The sequence below is a fragment of the Perissodus microlepis genome, chromosome 8 (assembly GCF_051167445.1).
Source record: "Perissodus microlepis isolate ML-2025 ecotype Zambia chromosome 8, ASM5116744v1, whole genome shotgun sequence".
Taxonomy (NCBI): domain Eukaryota; kingdom Metazoa; phylum Chordata; class Actinopteri; order Cichliformes; family Cichlidae; genus Perissodus; species Perissodus microlepis.
This window is the reverse complement of record NC_140468.1, coordinates 3404522-3426680: the sequence shown is the minus strand read 5'-3', so window position 1 is coordinate 3426680 and position 22159 is coordinate 3404522. Positions and strand designations below refer to the sequence as shown.

The 22159-nt window shown below is 41.2% G+C and overlaps 1 protein-coding gene across 3 annotated transcripts; it reads left to right on the top strand.

Moving 5' to 3' along the window:
- Positions 1 to 8659: 8659 nt before the first annotated feature.
- gprc5c (G protein-coupled receptor, class C, group 5, member C) lies at positions 8660 to 18963 on the top strand. Of its 3 annotated transcripts, none has more exons than XM_084937046.1 (5): positions 8660 to 8894; positions 11456 to 12490; positions 14426 to 14526; positions 16485 to 16611; positions 17812 to 18963. In XM_084937046.1, exons 2-4 carry the CDS (start codon positions 11518 to 11520, stop codon positions 16575 to 16577), a joined length of 1167 nt encoding a protein of 388 aa, XP_084793172.1. In that variant the 5' UTR covers positions 8660 to 8894; positions 11456 to 11517; the 3' UTR covers positions 16578 to 16611; positions 17812 to 18963. The 3 variants fall into 3 exon arrangements, with proteins under 3 accessions (XP_084793172.1, XP_084793171.1, XP_084793173.1); XM_084937045.1 differs by having other exon boundaries at positions 16482 to 16611; XM_084937047.1 differs by lacking the exon at positions 16485 to 16611.
- The last annotated feature ends 3196 nt before the right edge of the window (positions 18964 to 22159 follow it).

The following is a 22159-nucleotide window of genomic DNA, read 5'->3' as shown; positions in this document are numbered from 1 at the left end:
CATCCCTGGAAGGCCTCCACTGGGATGTCAGCACAGGCCAGCTCCATTGCCCGTACGAGGTTCTCTCTTGTGTATGGCTGTCTGTCATACACCTTCCATCTCCATGATGAGAAGAACTCCTCTATAGGGTTCAGGAAAGGGGAGTAGGGTGGCAGACAGACGTTTAAAAAGTGGTCACTGTTGGTGGTGAACCACTCTCTGATTTGGTGTGTTTTGTGGAAGCGGACGTTGTCCCAAATGATCACATACATGTGATGTGCTAGCCTAGGATGGTGTTGTTGACGGTCCAGGAGGATGTCTTTTAGCTCCTCTAGGAAGGTGAGGAGACGTTGGGTGTTGTAAGACCCAAGGACAGCATGCCGGTGGACAAGCCCCTCCGTACCCATAGCTGCACAAAGAGTAATATTACCCCCCCGTTGGCCAGGAACCTCAGTGATGGCTCTTTGGCCAATGATGTTACGGCCTCTTCGCCTTCGTTTCTGGAGGTTGAAGCCAGCCTCATCCAGGAAGAGGTACTCATGGGGTCTGGCCATCGCGTCCAACTGCATTATCCTCTGTGAACATGGAAAAGCGTACAGGTGTTCAGAACGGTCAATCAGGTAGCACAGTATTGTCCAGAAGTAATGTAGGCCACTAAGCAACACAGTATGTCCACTAACTGTACTGTGGACATGGATGTATACGTACTTGCACATACTCGTAACGTTGTTCTATGTGTCGCGCAGAGTTGCGCTCAAAGGGAACCCTGTAGACCTGTTTCATCCTCATCTGTTGGCGCCGGAGAACTCGGTCTATTGTGGACACGCTGACAGCATCAATGTTCTCAAAGTTTACATTATCTGCAATGACTTTGTCTCTGATCTCTCGGAGTCTAATGCAGTTGTTCTCACGGACCATATCTGCAATGAGGGTTTCTTGTGCCGCTGTGAATATGGCAACCCTCCCACCTCTATGTGGCATCCTTTCAGCTCTAAAGAAAGAAACATGTGTTGTCAATTGACTGATTTATATGTAAAACTACATGTAAAGTAACAGACCACTTTCACAGGCCTGTAAAACTGTAGTGTGACAAAGAAAGCAATAGCGTACTATACCTGTTGTGTTGTCTAAATGCCTTGATAACGGTGGCCACGGTGAACCTACTCAGGTTTGGATGTACTCTTCGTCCCGCTTCAGCCATTGTCATGCCATGGCCAATGACATGATCAATTACTGTTGCTCGCATATCATCTGTTATGATGGTGCGAGGTTGTCTTCTTCTCCCACCTGGACCTTCTCCTCTCTCTTGTTGGCCTCCTTCTCTTCCTCCTCTACTCCGAACTCCTCTTCTTCTTAGGCTTTCACCTCTTCCTCCTCTGATCTCAACCCCTCTTCCTCTTTGGCCTGCAGCTCTTCTCCTTCCGCACGCTCGAATGCCTTCATCCATTGTGATTGTTTGGCATCTTCACCAAACTATGCTTTTATAGGTGGGGTCACATCATTAGCAACAGGTGTCTTCAATTTTGAGTCGTTGTGTGTAGTGACTGACGCCAGGTGTGTTCCCTGTGTTCAAAGATTGGTGACTGTGGCAAGCATTTTGCATCACATGGGCTTTCATTTGAGAATATGAGCAGAGTTGTTTTGCAACATGTGTTTTAGCAAGGAAAAATGTGTTTAGATTTATGAGTACAGAGGGTTGTGTTTTGTGAATTGTGTCTTCATGTGACATGTGTTTATGGTACTGGAATATGGTGGCTACATTTAGTAAATGTGTTTAGACTACTGGTCATTTGGGTTACAGGATTGGCTTTTGTGTTTTAACATTTGAGAAAAACTGTAATACATTTTATTTGAGGGTGCCTTTCTAAAACCTAAAAGATATCACTACAACAGTAGATTAAAATAAATTTAAATGCAAATAACAACAAATAAAATTGAGAAAAACACAAAAAAAACAAATAAACAAGTTTTGAAAAGTAAGTAAGATCTGTATTAAAGCGAGTAAGCCAGTTTAAACAAGTAGGTTTTGAGCTGTGACTTAAATAAGAGGAGAGAATCTATATTTCTTAAGACTGAAGGAAGTGAGCTCCAGAGCCGAGGAGCAGAGCGACTGAAAGCTCTGTGCCCCACAGTGATGAGACGAGCAGAGGGAACAACAAGATGAGTGGCAGATCTGAGAGAGCAGGAAACAGTCAAAGACACACTGACATCAGTATCTGCAGTAGTGACTGTGACAACGTTATTAGTGAACGTGTGTGGGCTACATAAATAGTGTAACCTCTCTAAATATCAATAACTATCAAATCATACCAACATATAGATGACAATTTATTCATTCATTACATTCTTCTTCTTCATGGTTCAAAGTTTTTCTATAAAGAAAAGCATTAAAGTAATGGCCAAGTTTATGCTGACCATAAGGAAAACCGAAACATGAAATGTTTTCTGTCTTCCTAAAAAATGAACTTTTTTAGGAAAAATATTCCTAAATATTTTGAATTGATGGCAGTGACACAACCTGTATATACACTTCAGCCACGATGGTGCCTTTCCAGATGTGCGTAGGAATTAATGCACCCCTGTACCTTTGAACCGAGTGCTGAAAACAAGCTGGATGGTCACCCTGTTCTTTAGGCTGGACAGCATGGATCATGTTGCCTCAGTTCGTTTTAAATTAGCTTTTTCATGTTCACTTACTAGTGGCGTGATGGAGCTTTAACCTGCATTTGTGGACGACACAGTCAGCTGTGTTTCTGAGCCCGTGCGTGTCTGTTTTTGGTGCAGTGCTGCTCGAGGGCTTGAAGATCACGGACGTCTACAGTTTATTTCTGGCCTTGTCTCTTGTTCACAGACAGATGAATTTTTTTAAATTATGTACTGTGGCTGATACTGTCTACCACAGACATTTAAAGTCTTTGCAATTTTACATCAAAAAACATTATTTCTTAAATTGTTCTACAAGTTGTAGATGCAGTTTTCCTCTCTAACAAGTTCCTTTTATACCCAGTCATGCTAATGACCTGCTGCTAATTAACACCATTGGCTGCAAAATGTTCCTCCAGCTCTTTCTTTTAGAATCACTGACTTTTCCAGCTTTTTATTTCCCCATCCCACCTTTTTTGAAACATCCAGCTACCATCCAATTAAAAATTGAGTAAATACTTTTCTGGGAATGGAACATTTTCTTCTTTCAAACATTTGATGTGTGTTCTGTGCTCTATTGTGAATAAAAGATGGGTTTATGAGATTTGTGACTCACAGTATTCTGTTTTTATTTACACGTAATACAAAATCCCAGATGTGCATACTGGGTTTGTACATCTGGCCATCCTTTCAGGTTAAAAGTTTCTAATCCAAGCCCCCTGCTGACCCTCGTCCATCCTGAGTCTTCGCCGTGTTTACTGTAACAGTACATGACGCAGCGTTAGAGCCCCACCAGCAGGCTCATGTGGCCCTGCTGTCGGCTCAGGCTGAGTTCTGAGAGTTCGTACGGAGATGCAGATACAAACGGTTTCTTTGAAGATGACTCCTGCTGCCTCACAACAACAGAGGGGGGTGAGAGAGAGCGTGTGGTGGCAGCAACCTTACGGTGGTGATGAGAGTGGGAGTCAGAGATGAATGATCAAACATAATACAGCGCAAAGATGTCCAAGCAGGCTTTGATTTACTCGAACAGAGCTGCTGCTGATCGTATTAGGCAGCAGAGTGGTGACGCTGGGGGAAGGGCATTGTAGAGGAGGTAAACCCCGGCAGCCACACGGCCCCCGTCTGCCTGACACCTGTCCTTTGTGCCTGTTCAAACACCTGCTGATGGCCCCCCACTCTGCTCCTATTGAGCCCTTCCTGTTGCTTAGCAGGTGTCACAAGGAATCAAATGAAAAGACAGAGCACAGCAGAGAGTGATGGCGTCCTATCAGATGCACTTATGCAATAAACACAGGAAGTTTACGCTACAGAACAAAGGGAGGAAGTTTGCCCAATTTACTTACTTAAAGAAAAGTTCAGATTTTATGTAGTTTCAGTAGCAATGCAGGAAGTAACACTGGCCAAAAGACATTTCATTCACTTTTCCCTGAGGTTGCTGGTGCTAAAAAATGCTAAGCTGTTGCAAAGACTTGCATTCAGCTTGATTTCAGCCTTTCATCATTAATAATTTTATGCTTTGATGATAGGAGTTTCTGCCACACAACATCCACTCAAGAAAAAAAACGGCTTTTTAAATGTCCGTGACTTTGAATCTAAAGACAATGAGTGCATGTTGGTTTGAAATGTATCTGTCATGCAGAGTGATCCTGCATGCAAACACTGGGGTAGTTTCATATGGAGGGAAAATAAAGGTTTAACAAAGGATCGGTGCAGTTTAATTTCCATTGTGTCGTTTCAGGTGAGGACGTTGTGTTAATTTCAATCTGGACATTCAGACAAAAAGAACTTGTTTGAAATCTGGCCTTGTCATAATAATAATAATAATAATAATAATAATAATAATAATAGCTTCATTCATTCATTCATTCATTTATTTGTTCATTTCAGGCACAACAAAAATACATATATTGAACATAAAGTGCACAAAAAGAAAGAAAGTAGTATTGGTTCAATCTCATCAGGATGAAAATAAAGCAATGACACAGTTATACACCAATGACTTCACAGCTTTTGATCATATTAGTAATAAAGGAAGATGCCAGGTGATAAAATAGGTTTTATGGGCACTTTTTAGTCCAGCACAGTGAATCCGAATAATTATTTTAATCTGTCTTTACTTTATCTGTCTGCACTCTGACTTTTTCTTCGGTTTCAGATTTAATATCCTGTTGAAATAAGAGAAAAAAATCAGAGTGATGAAATGGGGCTTGCCAGAACAAAGAATAATGCATCACTATCTCTGCAGGGATTTGCTTTAACAAAATATGTCTGATCTTTATCTGGAAACAGACAACTGATGGACACCAGGGCTCTGCTGGAAGGAAGCAAAGAGATGTTTAGTTCTCAAAGAAAAACTGTTTGGTTCCAAGGCCAGGTGAAGGACCTAATTTTAGAGAATGGAAAACTGAAAGCATAATTCCTATCAGTGATAGCCAGATGGAGGAGCTGAAAAGTGAGAATGAGAATCGTGAATAAAGAAGCCAGCAGCCTCACTAAGGGTAAATGAGGCAGGAAGCATCCGAAGTTGATTTACAAGCATGAGGGTCTGTGTGGACTGGTCTTTTAATCATTCCCCCAAAACCTCACATGCACCTAATTCTTCACCTGTACTGTCAGCGCTTACACATCAATTTCAAAAGAGGTTTTTTACTCCATGAGAGTCACAGAGGGTTGATTATAGCACATATATGCACATTTTTCACCTGCAGCGAGCATCAAAACATTCTGTCACTGGTGAAGAGCTTTTAAGAATTTCTAGCTTCTGTCTTTAAATGTTGAGGCTTTAAATAATAAAAGTGTTGACATTTTGGCTGCAGTTGCAACAATGTAACAGTCAGAATGTATTATATTATCAGAGTCCATCCTTTTTCTGAACTATAGAGCGAGCTCATTGCTCCAGGTGGCCTGTAGCCTGACCCAGGACAGGTCACCGGTCCCACTGGTCACAGGGCATCGCAAAGAGGCAGGCTGCCTCATTATCTCACATCCATGGGTGATTTAGAACCGGTAATGGACCTAATATACATGTCTTTGGACTGCATGAGGAAGCTGCAGCTTCTTACTGTGAGGCCACAGTGCTAACCACAGCAGCTCTTTTTATCTGAGAAGCTGCATTAAAATGATTGAGAATGAGCAGAAAATGAGCTTGCTGCCCTCTCTGGGCTAACAGAGTGTGGCGGAGGTGTGGTCCCGGGCGCGGCTGCAGGGGAGGAGTGGTGCAGTGAGCTCAACGGGGCGGTGCTGGAGATGCCGGTGAGAACAGCTGATGGCGATTTGGACTGATGGTGGTTTCCTTCCCTTTTTATAGTGAGACGGAGAGGAGCGGGGAGAGAGGGAAATCAGCTGGGACCGACAGCTGTCAGACGGTGTTCTGTCATAACCCCGTGGAAACTTTAAATAAATGTGGAATCTAATGATAAAGACCTGTGTGTGTGTGTACCTGTGTGTAGTGCATTTCACACAGAGGTATTGCCAGACAGCAAAATAAAATAAAAGCTTTTCTTGAATTGTCAAAATTTGGGCAAACTGGCAGCTTATCACATAAACCATTTAATATGAAATTGTGCTTCGTCTTTATTGAATTCTGATTTACTTTTATTTATTAACTTTACTTGGATTTACTGTTTTTTATTTTCATTTGATGGTCAAGAAACTAAAAATGAAATGACGAATGAATAATGAAGAAAAGAAATAAATGTGCTGTCGTGAACTTTACAGCCTGCAGAGATGGAGCTCCTGGGTTTTTAACACCATTCTTCCCACAGTCCTGAAGGACAAGCTGGAGAACTCTGGAGTGGACCATCACCTCACTACATGGATTCTGGACTACCTCACTGACCAACCACAGTATGTGAGAACTCAGGGCTGCGTGTCGGACAGGGTCGTTTGCAGTACGGGGCCCCACAGGGAACTGGCACTGTTCCTCTTCACCATCTACACTGCAGACTTCTCCCACAACTCCACCCAGTGCTCCCAGCAGAAGTTCTCTGATGACTCTGCAATAGTCGACCTCATCACTAATGGGGACGACAAGGAGTACAGAGAACTGACCCATGACTTTGTGGACTGGTGCCAGCAGAACTACCTCCAGATCAACACTAATAAAATCAAGGAGCTGGTGGTAGACTTCCGCAGGCACAAACATCCTCCACTGCAACCACTGAGCATCCAAGGTATAGACATTGTGGCTGTGGACAGCTACAGGTACCTTGGTGTTAATCTGAACAATAAACTGGACTGGACTCATAATTCAGACGCCCTCTACAGGAAAGGGCAGAGCAGGCTGTACCTGCTGCGGAGACTCGGGTCTTTTGGAGTGGAGGGCCCACTCCTGAAGACCTTCTATGACTCTGTGGTGGCCTCAGCCATCTTTTATGGTGTGGTCTGCTGGGGCAGCAACCAGTCTGCCTGGGACAGGAAGAGACTGAAGAGGCTGATCCGCAGGGCCAGCTCTGTTCTAGGATGCCCTCTGGACCCAGTGGAGGTGGTGAGTGACAGGAGAATGGTGGCTAAGCTGTCATCCCTGTTGGACAACATCTCCCACCCCATGCAGGAGACTGACAGCACTGAGCAGCTCCTTCAGTGGCTGCGGCACCCACGGTGTGGGACGGAGAGATTTTGCAGGTCTTTCCTCCCCACTGCTGTCAGACTCCACAACAAAGACATCAACTGATTAAACACACACATCCACACATGTGCAATAGCAATAACACTAAGTGCAATACTCTTTCTGGCATCGTTGTATTATACTCATATTGTATATAGCATCTTATCTTTTTGAAGTATCTCTGAGCATTGCACAGTATAACCTTCGGGTGAATTTGCTGGGATGTCCACTCCTGGGAAGATTGTGCCGATGTGTTAACACACACCTGAATGCTTCAGACCAACAAACTGCCAAAACCTCTACAGAGGTGCTAACAATTGATAATGAACTGTTAATCAATTGATTAGAAGTACATTTTTCCCATGAAAAACGCAAAAAAATTCTCTTTTTCACAGGACTGCATTCAGATTTTCTGCAAAGGAGATTGGAGGAGAGATTCTTAAAGATGATTTGTAGGAATAAACACTTGCAGGTGTTGGCGTCCTTCACCTTCTGCTGAATTCTTCGAATCCTCCACTAGATGTCTCTACACACCACTCACACGTTCAGGTAGCCCAGCTGTTCACTCAAAATGTCTGTTTATCATTATCAGTGGAAGAGTGACTTAAGAGCTGGTTGTGAGCAGAGCCACATAAAATGGCCAATACTGAGCCTCTGTGTGTGACCCTTACAGGGACGCTTTCAGTGGGGAAAATGTGGCAGTGTCCTGGAAGCTACCACCATAAAGCAATAAAACAGAAACTGTTCCCATGAGTGAAGGCTGACGCTGAAATTGGCTGAGCTCACAGCTTCTGTGTGGAAGCCTTTCAGAGGAAACAAATAGAAACGGTGTCATTTAAGGTGTGAGGTACTCATACAGAACTGAGTGGCCTTTCACTGGAGAAAAACATGGTCATGACAGTGAAGGGGGCCACAAATACTTTTATTTTAGGAGTATTTTGTTGTTAAAAACTTTTATAGAGTATGATAATGACTTCTATCAAGAGTCTAAATGCTTCTTAAATTTCTTTGCAAATGAGTTATTTATACAAAACAGTATTTACTCTCTTTTTCTGAGAGTAAATCTGCACGCATTTCTAACACCCTAACACACCTTCTGCCGTTTTTTAAAGTTTTTAAAATGTGTTTGATTTACAGCGCAGCTGTAGCCTTGACGCTACAACAGATAGGAGTCAATAACATTCAGTGTGTTAGGATGTGATTCATTAATATTAAACAATATTTTAAAGACTGTTTGTGACCTGGTTTTACGGATATTTGTGCTCCAAGCTGTGTAACATGATACATAATATCCTAGAATATTTGATACAAATCAGATACTGCCGGGCCATAAACGCTTTAAGAAAATCATTCGTGGGTTATAAGTCTCCCGGAAGTGAGGGTAGGTCGCTGTAGTGTCCTTTGAAGTGATGAACAGCAGTGCGCGCGTGTGCGTCTCCGTGCGTGCTCGGAGAGACGAAGAGGGGAGAGGTGGAGAGGGGATGACTGTAGTCACACCGAGAGGAAAAGCTCGTGAAAGGATTCCTAAACTTGGGAGCGGTCGGATCAGCTGTGCCGCAGTTTGCTTCTTCTCCGAGTAATTTGTGGCCAACTATAGCGGTGCGTTCGCAGCAGGTGAAAACCAACGAGCCGCGCCCAGCAGAAATCTGCCGAGAACAGCCAGGTAGTTAAACTCCTCACAGCCATCACAGCCTTTATTCACGCTCACTGAAGCTTTACTGCCTGTTTCTGAGCTTTGCTTCAGATTGATTTCTGTATTTTCTGTGTATTTAGACAGAGAGAGCAGGGTATCATTTATGGAAGACCGTTTGTGCCACTAAATTAACAAGTAAAGAAAAGTTATTCACTGAAAACAATTCTATTAAAATAGATTTTAAATAGCTGTGTTTAGGGAGAAATCAACAGTTAGACACGTTAGCTCGTACTTTCAAATACTTAAGTTATACATTGTTGTGTTTGATTCTTGTACAGCTGAAAGGAGGGGTAGAGAATATAAGAAAGATTCAGTTGCATAATGTAGAAAATCAGATTTAAGTAAAGTTCATCCCGACCCTTGTTGTCTTGTAGAATTGCAGCATACTCTTCAGTTCATTTTCCTGATGGAAAACCCACTCCTGTGATCCCATGGGCTCACGATAAGGTTAGATATCAGTACGAGAAATACACGACAGAGTTATACCTAGACCTGAGGACAGTACCTGAGGACAGGACCACAGCAAATAGATTAAAGTGTACTATACCTGTGCAGGATGCAATATGTATTACCTTCAGTCGCAGTATTGTGTGTCTGCCACTTGGCTTGTAGTCATAGTAATGCTAAACTTGTCGTCCCATTTTAGTGTCACCTCTTAATTTTGACTCACTGAGTTATTCTTACTGTTATAAGTGGCTTCTTTCTTCATATACACGTTTTTTAAAGCTACAGTGAACAGGATTAGTAGACTTCATTAAAAAGGCCATATAAGTGTTTAAAGGAGTAGAGGAGTATGAGTTTGGATGCTAGATTGTGTACCTGGAGTGTATGTTTTGTCTGTGCTGGTCAAAGTGTAGAAGCCCGATTGAGTCTTGCCTGGCAAAAAAAAACAAAACATCTGGCGGGGCACAAAGTAGGTTTTACTTGTGCGAGTTTGTGGTAAAGTAGCTAAACATATATCATAAGTTGGAAAAAACTGAAGAACCTTTTGACTCTTGAAAATCCACTTTACAGATTACATTTCTGTGGTTACATTTCCAATTATTGCAACAATCAGATTCAATGTCTTGTATTAATTCAGGGATGTAGGCCACATATACCCCACTTTGATCCTAAGTGGGTCGAACGGGTGAAAATCCACTTTCTGTGAGTGTGAAGGAACTTAACTTCACATTTAAACCCTGGGATATTTCTATATATAAAAAATAAGTCCAATATCAACAGTACGTCTCAGTTTGTCCACATGATAAAGAAATGCTACTGACAGAAATGAAAGAAACCTGTCAGCATGACTTAAATTCTTAAAATTAAAGCAGTTAATGTCCAGAATTACAAAAAGTCTGGTAGCTCATTGTCCAGAATGGCCTGTTAGTATAAAGTTGGACGATTTTTCTAATTCACAGAAAAATAGAAAAAAAAATGGATATTTCTTTAGAATATAGTCAAAAAACAGGAATGTCTTTGTTATTTGATTGTTTTTACTTTATTGCTGTAGTATGAAAAAGATGTCACATTTATGAAAATAAAGGTAAAATCCCAAAATGTATGCCCCACATTTTCCAAAGATAGCCATCAGACTGTGTTGGAGTCTTTGCCAGGCCGACTCTGGCAAGACATCATTTGACATTCTCTAAAGTTTCACCGGCACAAAAATCCTCAAAAAAAGCCTAAAAAGTTTAGAAAACCAAAGTATTGAAATTGGAGATGTGCCTTAAATATGCTTATAATATTTCCCCCTGGCAACAGTTACAAAAAACAACTCAACAAATATTAAAATGAACGGTATAAGAACTTTGTTTGATCAGTGGTCACACCCTGAAACTGGGAGTAAATGTGTTAGTTAATTCTGTCTGTTTGAGGAGTGACAGAGTGGAGGACATGTAGAAAAAGAATATATTTGCCTCTTTGTTCCAGAAAGATCCGTCTTCCTGATTGAGTAACAGAAGGTCAGAAAGACTGAATATCTGCACGCCGCGTCTATCGATTTGACTCAGAGACCGTCCTCAGTTTGGTGTAATTGGATCTGATAGGGACGAAAAGAAACAGCCAGACGAGGCAGAAAGACAAAACCAGGATTGCAGAGATGTTTATTCACAAAACAGATGCTCAGATTTTATGTCATTCAGCAGAAAACACTAAAAAGCAAAACCTTTGGATTTGATTTGACCAAAGTTTTAGCAGGTGAGCCTCAGGTTCAACGCACTTTTTCCTCACTGTTGTGTAAATGTGCAGAAACAATGTCTGTTGACAGATGTGTTAATCATTAACATTAGAGTTGGGAAAAAGCCCAGCAGTGACATTCCTCCCACATTTTTGGAGAGTGATGCAGATCCCTGATTCTCTGAAGCTCTAAATAAAAGCAAAGCACCTTTTTATAGAACGTTTTCCAGGATAACATGACGACGTTCTGTCTGTTGACTCATGCAAGTGTGATATTTGCTCAGCTGGGTGTAGACAACTGTATCTTAATGTAGCTTTGGTGACGTGGTTTAGCTCTTTGTTCAAATCTGTCCCTATCGTGTCTCTCCCAGACATTCCCTGTTTGTCCATCTGAACAGGTGCTGCTAGAGTCCCAGAGCATCTCCCAGGCTCCATGGCCAGCAACATGACTCCTAAGGGCTGCGGCCCAAACGTGGATTCCATTTATTACAATCTGTGTAGCACTGAAGCTGCATGGGGCATCGTGCTGGAGGCCTTAGCGGCAGCTGGCGTCGTCTTCTCCTTCGTGCTCTTCATCTCGCTGCTGGCCAGCCTGCCCTTCCATAAAGACTACAACCGCAAAAGCTCGGTAGCTCTTCACGCCTTCTTCCTGATCTGCACTGCTGGTCTCTTCTGCCTAACCTTTGCCTTCATCGTGGGAAAGAACTTCTCCACATGTGCTTCACGGAGGTTCCTCTTTGGGGTGCTGTTCAGCGGCTGCTTCGCCTCCCAGCTGATGCAGTGTGTGAGGCTGAACATCCTGGCCAGACGAAACAGCGGTCCTCGAGTTTGGGTCTTGTGTCTTGGGGCATTGGGGCTGTGGCTGGTGGAGGTGATCATCAACACAGAATGGCTGATAATTACAATTGTGCCTTCCAACACCACAGCTCAAACTAGCAAAGCTATAGCCGTGCCTTGTGACATTGCTAACGAGGACTTTGCCATGGCGCTCATCTACGTGATGGTGCTGATCCTGGCTGTGGTGGTGGCGAGTCTGACCATCATGATGGGCAAACACGCACAGTGGAAGAAGGAAGGCGCTTGCATCCTTGTGACAAGCCTCTTTTCAGTGGGTATTTGGGTGGTGTGGATCGTCATGTACGTGTATGGGAATGGGAAAACCGGGGGTCCAACGTGGGATGACCCAACCTTAGCCATCGCTTTGGTAGCAAACGCCTGGGTCTTCATTATCATGTACACCATTCCTGACGTCTGCTGTCTGAACAGTGACGATGAGAGTCAACAAGACTACACAGAAGATCTTTACCAAAACCAAGGAGTCGGATACGAGACGATCCTGAAGGGACAATCCTCCCAGAATGTGTATGTGGAAAATAAGGCTTTCTCCATGGACGAGTCCAACCAAGGTATGTAGCTTAGCCTTGGAGTTGCTGTAGAAAACCTTCAAACAAGCAACTTCACAAGTACGCTTAACTTTAAAGGGTTTTTTCAGCTGTTATAAAGGGATTGTAACATCGTCATGAGTCTTTATGGTTTCAAAATTTTGCACCTTGTCCAAAATAGACCTTCAGATAGGACGCCTGAATCCACAAAGGCATAATTTAAAAGGGTCCCAGGACAAATAGACCCAAAGCTGGTTACAGTGGTCAAAATGACCTAAAATTAGATGAGGAACACAAGACTGAGCATAATTTTGACAAGGGGGATTATAAGAGTATAAAAAATGAGTACATAAATGTCAAAACCAACACGTGAGATCAGTTCTCCAAGTGCTTAAGACTGTTTAAAATACAGTTTACAGATTTTTTTATGGATGTTTTGGTGATTTTTTTACTGAATAGATGAATTCATGAATGACTCAGTGTCACATTTTTACAAACTTACAATTCTGAAACTTAAAACTAGTCTAAAGTTTAAAAATCATGTTTTGGAATTTATAAGCTATGATTGGGTAAACCTGTGGATCTCACATCAAGGCCAGTTTAAGGTAAACCAGAAAAACTAAAAATCATTTGGATTTGGGCAATACATGAATTCATCGATTCATCTTCTCTCCTTTTTGAAAGAGATAAAGACTACAAGCTGGGGTGATTTTGTCCTTGTAATTTCCAAGAAGAAATGTTGTGTTGCCTCGAGGTATTCAGTGTTATTTGTTTCATCAAAGCAAAATGGAGCTGATGTTTCTGGTGGTAGTTTAGCTCCGTCTTTTATTTCCTTGAATATGATGCAAGAACATTTACATAGCAGCAATAAAACCAAATCAAATATTCCTGATTTTCCTGCAGCAGCCATATACAATATGACCGTGAAATAAAAGTTCTTCAGAGCAGCTACGCTCGGTTTGTTTCCTAAAGGCAAACATTTCCCCGGTCAGCTATTTGTCTGCAAACCGAACTGTGTCTGAGCTCTTCAGTACATTCACCCTGACACATTTTCAGACAATAGCCATCCTTATGAGGTTCGCTTTAGTGTTATTACAAACTCTGCCTCTCACAATGACCTTGCGTTGATGAATGAATGTTTTCTAGCCCTCGAAAACACAAGAACAAACAAAATGTGCAGCAAAATGTCCTGAAAAGGTTGTTTTCTGTCCACATGATGACACCACAGAATCTGATCTGCTGATCTGAGCTCAGTCCGATCAGAGCAGTAAGTCTGATAGTTATCACAGATCGCTAATGGAAGATGGTTATTTGTAGCAAGGAAGGTGATGTGTCTCTGCTTATAAGCTGTAAGGGACTTTTTTTTGTATTATTAGGTAGCTGTGGTGTAGAGGTAGAAAGAGTAGCTTTGGCTTTGTGCTATTCTATTGTAAGGAAAATATGTTTCTATACAGATAAGCACAATGTGTAAGAATGCAGAGGTTCTGCCTCTTACATTTTTCCTGATTAGCACAGACTAATGTGTGTCATAAAAAGTCTCAGAATTTGCTTTGAGCACATTTGACTTTAATCATTAACTTACATTAAGTCCTACAGTATGACTAAACTGCCATTAACTGAAAATCATCATTCCCCACCTAAAATTTTACCTTCTGAATCATTCTTGTTAATAAGTGTCTGACTGCATCTATGAATGCTGTATCACTCCCACTAGAATCATTACGCCATCTGTTTGCGCTGTCTCCACGGCGACAAAGGTGTGGCAACTGTTTAATATGGGGGTTAGTTATATAGTGCCATCTCTGCAGGGCACTTTGTAAAAGATGGAGGGCAGGCAGGTTGTAATATAAAGATAAAGGGGATTATTGCCAGGTAGCACTTAAGAGGGCCACAGATATCACACACCGATTGTTGGGTGATTAAAAGATTTATTTTCTTATTTCTATCTGTTCATCACAGATTCCAAGCCCGTGTCTCCATACAGCGGCTACACCGGTCAGATGCGTAACTCGGTGTACCAGCCCACTGAGCTGGCTCTCATCAGCAAAGGAGTTGGAAATGTGAGTATAAAAGTGATACATTCACAGAAAAACACATTTGAATATGACCAGTCCACTCGCACACATACCTGTTTCCTGCACTAGGCAAATTTTTATGGAAATAAGTGGTGACAGTAACCTTTTACAGAGCGTGAAAACCTCATCAACACCAGATTCACATAACACCAGCAACCATCACTGCCAAGGTATTTTAGTCCATATTTGCATTTTAATTAACAACAGGCAAAGGAAAATGAATAAAACAGGTGGACATTTAAAAGTTGTCAGGAGCACATGTGGCCTAAATCACAGCTTTAATTCTATTGTCACAGATGCCAGGGGTTAAACATCCAGCTGGAGGCGTTTCCTCGGGTTATAGAAAAAAGTGCATTATATAATCACTAGATTCAAAATGGCATTTATTTTGTAAATTATGCGCACCGTTAGTGTCTGTAAAAACCACAACACCAGGTGTGCTTTAGGGTTGAGCCAACCTTGTGACTAAAGAGCACTTGTTCTTCTTAGAAAAGCAAAAGCGCAGAGGTCACATGGGAAGATTTTCAACTTCTGACCACAGTCGGTATATAAATGAGAGACTTACCCAATAAGGACACAAAATAAACATCCAGTCAGCATGTGAGGCCTGAAACTACTGACTAATATCACAAACTCCTTAAAAATGGTGCAATGACGTCACAGATTAAAGTAACTGAACGAGCTAACGTTGTCCACCATATTGCATGTGATATAACCCCCGGTTGCTAGTGAAATGTTTATTCGCCGGCTGGTTGGCAGTAGTTGGAGGTTTCTGGCTGTCAGTGGATGAAATGAAATTTTCTGCTCTCAGTCCCCAGCACCAATCACAACAATCTCAGGGAATGCTCATTTTTCCCGAACTACCTTTGGTTACTAGATGGTCGTGGATCGGTCTGTAGGCCTGTTTGCCTGTTTGCATGGGCACAATCAGATTTCCCCACGCTGGTGCTGTTCCTATGTCATTGTAACAGTTTTGGTCCAGGATCAACGTTGCAACTGACCAATCACATTGGCTGAGCAGTTAGCGTTAGCAAAGAAGTTAACTGTTAAAAACTTTCTAACATGACTAATATCAATTTGGCTAACAGCAAATCTAACTTGATGAAATATTTATTATACTCCATAAATGAATAAAGAAAACACTTGACATGCTGACCATTTGTTCCAGAAGAGCCCTTTATAGCATCTTTTTTCCCCCCCATGTTCCACAACTAACACCAACACCGGGATATCAGGGCATTATTCACTTGATCCGATACTGTCACCATGATTGTCACACATCCACAATGACCGAAGTTATGTAATGTAACTTTTTTGTCTAACCATAAAAGAGAATCGCCCCTGCTGCAAATTAAACAGAATGTCCACTTTTTATACAAATTATGAAGTAAAATCTGTGACAGAAGCTTTTTTATACAGTGTTTATGTCAGTGGTATCTGAGTAAGTGCTGGAAAGTGAGACTGAGTCCCTTAATGACTTTGTATACAAGGTCACCATTCAAATGCATTTTGAGTGTAGTATCAGTGCAGTCAGGGTTTATTTAGTGGAAAACACAGAGTTCTCAGTTAACTCCTTGCAGCTATCTAATTAGTTAATACTACAGTTGTACATGCAGAAATCATATACTGAAAGGTTTTAGTATATTTTTCCTTTCTGTGCCGCTTCCTTTGCAAGAAAAATAAAGTCAGCTCTGTCATACTTTTTCAAATGTCCGGTACCTGCTGCGGAAATATCTCAAGAGTTAGTACGCGATTTCTGTGAAAAGTTTTTTAAAAAATGACCCGTTTGTTTTTAAATGCAGTGAACCACCAAAGGCATGACGGTTATGTTTCATGTAAAAGCTTTATGAAGTCATTTGAATTCAAGCAGGCAGTTGTGAACACACTTCGTCCCTATTCTTGGATGTTTTTGTCACGGCCCTTGTTATGACTTCACGCAGCAGCAGCAGCTACCAGACCCGTCCTTTGACATCTTCATTCCCAGAGCTTCCATCGGCTCTGCGGCCAACAGCGGGAGCAGCACACCGTCAACGTAAAAGGAGACCGGGAACACAGCACGCACACACAAGTGTAGGTCGAAAGCAGCTGACTCGCCTCCTTCGTCACTCTGCAGTTCTCCTCTTAATCACCTGCTTGACTCCAGATGCTTTTCTCTTCATGGCCTCTGCTCATTTCCGACCTCTCAGGTCCTGCTGTATCCATAGCAACTTCTTCTACAGGTTGACTATGAATCACTTCTTTGTCTGGATTTTTTTTTTCTTATCTTGCGCCGTTCACTCTCTATAGGCCTTGTGTCTGCCTCTTCTGTGCATATGCTCCTGGACTGAGCACACTAAATCAAAGAAAAAGATGTTGATGAAAAAGGTAGTGCTTGATTTGGGGGACTGGTTTTCACTGTTTGTCGTTTATCTTTAAAAAAAAAAGTGAAATTCTTGCCTAAAGGCTTTAAAGGTGTCTCTGAAATGTGTGCAGCTCTCTCATTCATGGAGGAAGGCAGCTAATGTTTCTATGTTTATGGGCTACAAAAACGCAAAATTAGACTTTTCGTTGTCACCTTTATTTAATATAATTGCATTAGTTAATGTAGAGATTGACTTAAAGATGCTAAAATATGTATTTAGACTTTTTCAGGAGTGCTTAGGATTTCTTTGCAGGAAGTCATGATATCTATATGCAGGTGGGACTGTGAGCGTGACATTAGAAGTGTTGCTGGTTTGTTTTGGTTTTTAGATTTGCAAAGAAAAACAGCCACGCACGTGCTGCCATGTTTTAAAACATGAGCATGTGAATGGTTTCCAGTCAGTTTGTTATTTTTAAGTTTCTATAAATATTTCTTTTAGTTTTTCAACATCCAGTCAGGTTCAGGTTAGTTTGTATCCGTAGGTTTTTTTAGCCGACAGTAGGTGATCGTCCATCCTCACATGCCCAAAACTAAAATAATCAATAATGGTTAATGATCCACATCATACAATGCCACATTTTGTAGGATATCAAAGATGCTATTTGTTATTTGCAAGTTCTACAAGTAACTTGAATAAGTTTCTGTTCTTTACAAAGTGTGACGACAAACGAAAAAACAAAAAAAAGAATAAGCAAACAAAACAGTAATAAACCCACAAAGGGTGCAAAAGGGAAACTAGGGAGTGGCTGCCAGTGATCATGTAACTCATGCTGACGATATCCTCCATTAGTGAGCAAGCTGAACGCTTTTTAATCCTTCAGAGGGTATATAACACCAAAAGACAAATCATTTCTTTCTTATTTTTGCAGGGGCATGGTCTGCAGAGGACATCCCAGTGGTGAACGTGCCACAGCTCGCCAGACCCCATCAGAGTAACTTCGGTTCACATTTTCTCGTTTATACTTGCTGACCTTTTGTTTTCTATTGTTTGTGGTTCCCTAAGCTGGTCCTAAGAGGAACCTTCATCCCCAGTACATGGAGATGAATGGGAGGTCATCCCACTGAGGAACAGATAAACCTCCCATTGACTGATTTATTATGTTCCCCTGGGTATCAGACAGTCAAGAGCTTCATTTGAAAGTCAAAGCACGGAATGAAGCTGCGGCTTTGCTGCAGAACAAAAACTTGTGCAGTGGTCGGCTTTTTCTGACAGGGAAGCGTGAGCTCTCTGCTGGACCCAAACACACAGATGAAAGTCACGTTACTGATGCCACAAAAACCAGGAAATGTTTCAAGTGTCTTTGACTCAACATTATTTTCAATTTACGCATTAAAGTTAGATTGCATTCACTTAGATTAGAAGGATATTTTGCACAGTTAAATGTAATTATTGAAGTCATGTTTTTGAGCCCGGGTTGTGATTATTGTTGATAACCACAAAGTTAACACATGAAATGAAGTTTTTGAATTAATTTAAATGTACAACGCTCTCAGTGAGTCATGATGCACGAATGTACTGGATAAATGTATATATGTAATACTGTCTAAAGCACTGCTGTGCCATTTAATTATGTTCAATACATGTTACACTGAAGAGACCTGCCTGTGGTTGGCCTGTTTTGCTAGCTTATTATTAATCAGTATATTTCATCATAGAAGACTTTTTTCATTTCTGAAAAATCAACTTTTCTGTCAGTATTTTTTTGGATAAAATAAAAAAACATTTCAATTTAATTTGAGCAAAAACTGAAAAAATAAAAATAATAATTATTCTTGAAGAAAGTTTATCATAGAGTTGAATGTTGTAAATGTAACTATAAGAACTGCTATTGTATGAGCAAAATTGGTACTGCCACCAGAGAGGGGACGTTATTTAAATATGTGGGTGTTAACGACCAGAATCTGCCATTATGTCTTTTACATTTTAGCTTTCAGTTACCTTTACTAATAGTCTTATGCATTCTTTGTTGTACAGTAGTCGTCCTATAAATGTCATATACCATAAAGTGAACTCTACTCCACTGAAATCTGTAGTGCCTGTTGTTTTGATGGGTGTTCCCATATCCCTTTCACAAAAGCTCGAGCTTGAGCTGAGAGTCCAGCTGCTTTTTTTGGTTGTTTTTGCAGCTCACGTTAACAAGTGAATAATCTTCAATGATTTATCATCTTAACGCATACGTTTTCTCTCACCAACTGTCATGTGACGGCTGTGTGCAGGCAGGAATGGTGGACCCAAAATGCAGACTCACAGAAACGAAACATGAACTTAAAACAGCTTTAATGCTGAACTCAAAAAGGTAAAGCTAGGAATACAAAATAAGCGTACACAGACAGACCACAGCAAGATGAAGGTAGATCACAACACCGACAAACTGAAACACGGGGCTTAAATACATAGAGGGAGCAATCAGGGAATGGGCAACAGGAGGGAAACACAGCTGGGGCAAATCAGGCCTAACGAGACAAAGGAAGCAAAACCAGACGCATTTACATGAGACACAGACTTTCAAAGTAAAACAGGAAACATAACACAGACTGAACTTACAGACACAGAGCAGACAGGGGAGACAGCAACTAAGGATTACACAGAGACATAAACCATAAGACAGAACTCCAACAAAGAAACCAAAGACTAGAAATGATAAATAATATAATGAACTCAAAACCCTGGATCAACGACCCAGGCATCCTAACACTAACCACCTTGACCAGCATGTGATGTGGAGGAATTATTGTGCAGGATCAGGAACTCCTTTGGAACATTAACCAAGAAAATGTGTGGTTGAATAAACGAGCCAAGTTGAAGCCGTGGAGGCTGCATCCGCATTATAACATTAGCATATATGAGAAATAATTTGGTTGACTCATTGCAGTAAGTTTAGCTGTTTTACTAATACCACCTTTATTTTTCACTAACATTTTTAATCCCTGGATGTGGATGCGGCACTGATCTATGGTGGTGAAGAGAAGGCTGAGCGTAAAAGCAACCCATGTTTAATTCAGTACGATTTTATTTACTTCGTGTCAAATTACAGCAACAGTTACCTCGAGGAACTTTATATTGTAAGTTAAAGACCACCTACATGAGCTGTAGGTAGTGACGAAAAGAATGAGATCATGGATAGTAATGGCACAAAAGAGCTTCCTCTGAAGGTGGCTCTCCCTTAGCTATAGGGCAGGGGTGGGCAATCTCAGTCCACGAGGGCCGGTGTCCCTGCAGGTTTTAGATGTGTCCTCGAACCAACACAGCTGATTTAAATGGCTAAATTAGCTCCTCAACATGTCCTGAAGTTCTCCAGAGGCCTGGTAACGAACTAATCATGTGATTCAGGTGTGTTGACCCAAAGTGAGATCTAAAACCTGCAGGGACACCAGCCCTCGTGGACTGAGATTGCCCACCCCTGCTATAGGGTGAGGAGTTTAGTCATTTGGGAGGGATCAGAGTAGATCCACTACTCCTTAACATCAAAAGAAGCCAGCTGAGATAATTTTTCCATTTGACCAGGATGCTTCCTGGACTTCTCCTAGGTGAGGTGTTCCAGGCATGTCCTGGTAGGAAAAGTCGCCAGGATAGGATATACTGGAGATCTCTCGGATGGCCTGAGATCACCCTGGATGAAATGCAGATACAAGCCAGAAAATTGATGGATAGATTTTTGATTTAAAGTTTCTACATTTTCTTGTCATTTTGTCATCATCTTTCCTTTCTTTCTATGAAAGTCACCGCATTCCACTAGTGTGAAGAACTGCTACATTGATGCAACGATCAAAGATCAGTAACAACAACGGTGAGATTTAATGACATGAACAATGTGCCAGAACTATCTACAGTATATTCACAGAATAGGGGGTCATATGAGTATGGAACATTAGCACTGACTTGTTAGAGTGATGGCATCTTAATGAGTATGTTTTCTTCCTTTTGCTGCAAGCTCTGTACAGTTTAGCATCAAGCCTGAAGAGTTTGATTTGACAGTCCTAATTACAATGGATGTCAACAAACTAGTGAAATCTGTAACTACAGTCACTTCAGTGTGAAGTTGATGCCTCGTTTGAAAGAAGTCTTCAGTTTACAACAGCTTATGCAAATTCAGTTTAAATATTGACACAGAAACACAATTAAACATGAAAGAAACGTTTTCAGGGGAAAGCGTGTCTAACTGTGTTTAAGCAAGAGAAAGTGGACTTTACTGCCTTTACTATGTGGGATTACAGTCTGCTAGCACAGATAGTTTCTAATGTACAGCAAATAAAATTATCTTGTAATGTTAATTACATGAATTGCTCATATGTACACACAGTTTCTAAGAAAAAAAGATGAATAAAATGGCCAGTTGGACATGTACTCTACTTGAAGTTTGACTTTTTTCTATCGCAACAATACAAATAACATATCTGTTTGAATAAAAGTGCAGCCACTGGCTGTCCAGTAACATGAGAATGTAGTTGTTATCATGCTGTGTGGATGTTACATGAGAGACATAACCACAGGAGCCAAATTCAGTCATGTTCATCAACTGTTGCAAACCGATTGATTGATCCAGCATCCGACGGCTGGCTTCATCAGAGGAGTCTGAACTCATCAAGGTCATCAAAGGAGAGACATAATTGGTTCTGGTTTCAGTTATATTCCACAAACATCAGATGACTCTCTGTTTAGAAAAAAACAAAGCAGAGTGACATATTTCAATCAGCCAGTAGCCTCTAAATATTAAATCTGGAAGGATTCAAGGAGGTGCAGAGAAAGTTCACAGAAATCTAAAACAGTGTGATGTTGACAATGTCAAACAGCCTCACATGGTGTCTGTTTACTCAGTACAGTCCAGCATATGTGAGTCATCTCAGCTATTTAGGTGCCAAATGCCAGATCTCCTGATACACCTCGGAGCCTTTCAAAGGCAGACCTGCTGACTGTGTTGCACATGCCGTCTCTGAAAGCACAGATTAGATATGGTTATCATTAAAACTACATGTGCTTTTGTTTTTGGCTGTTAAACTGACAAAACAAACGCTTTGCTTCAAGTGTTAATGTTTATTGTGCAAATTTACTTTCCCACGAGACACAGCTTTGCATTTTTAACTGACCTTACTTTTTTTGTTTATTTTCTTAGAAGATTTTCCTTCCATACTTAAATATTTGTATATTTAACTTACTGCATTAAAAGGAAAGCGTAACCAGTGCTGCTATGGTTCCATAACCCTCAGCCATTTAAAGGC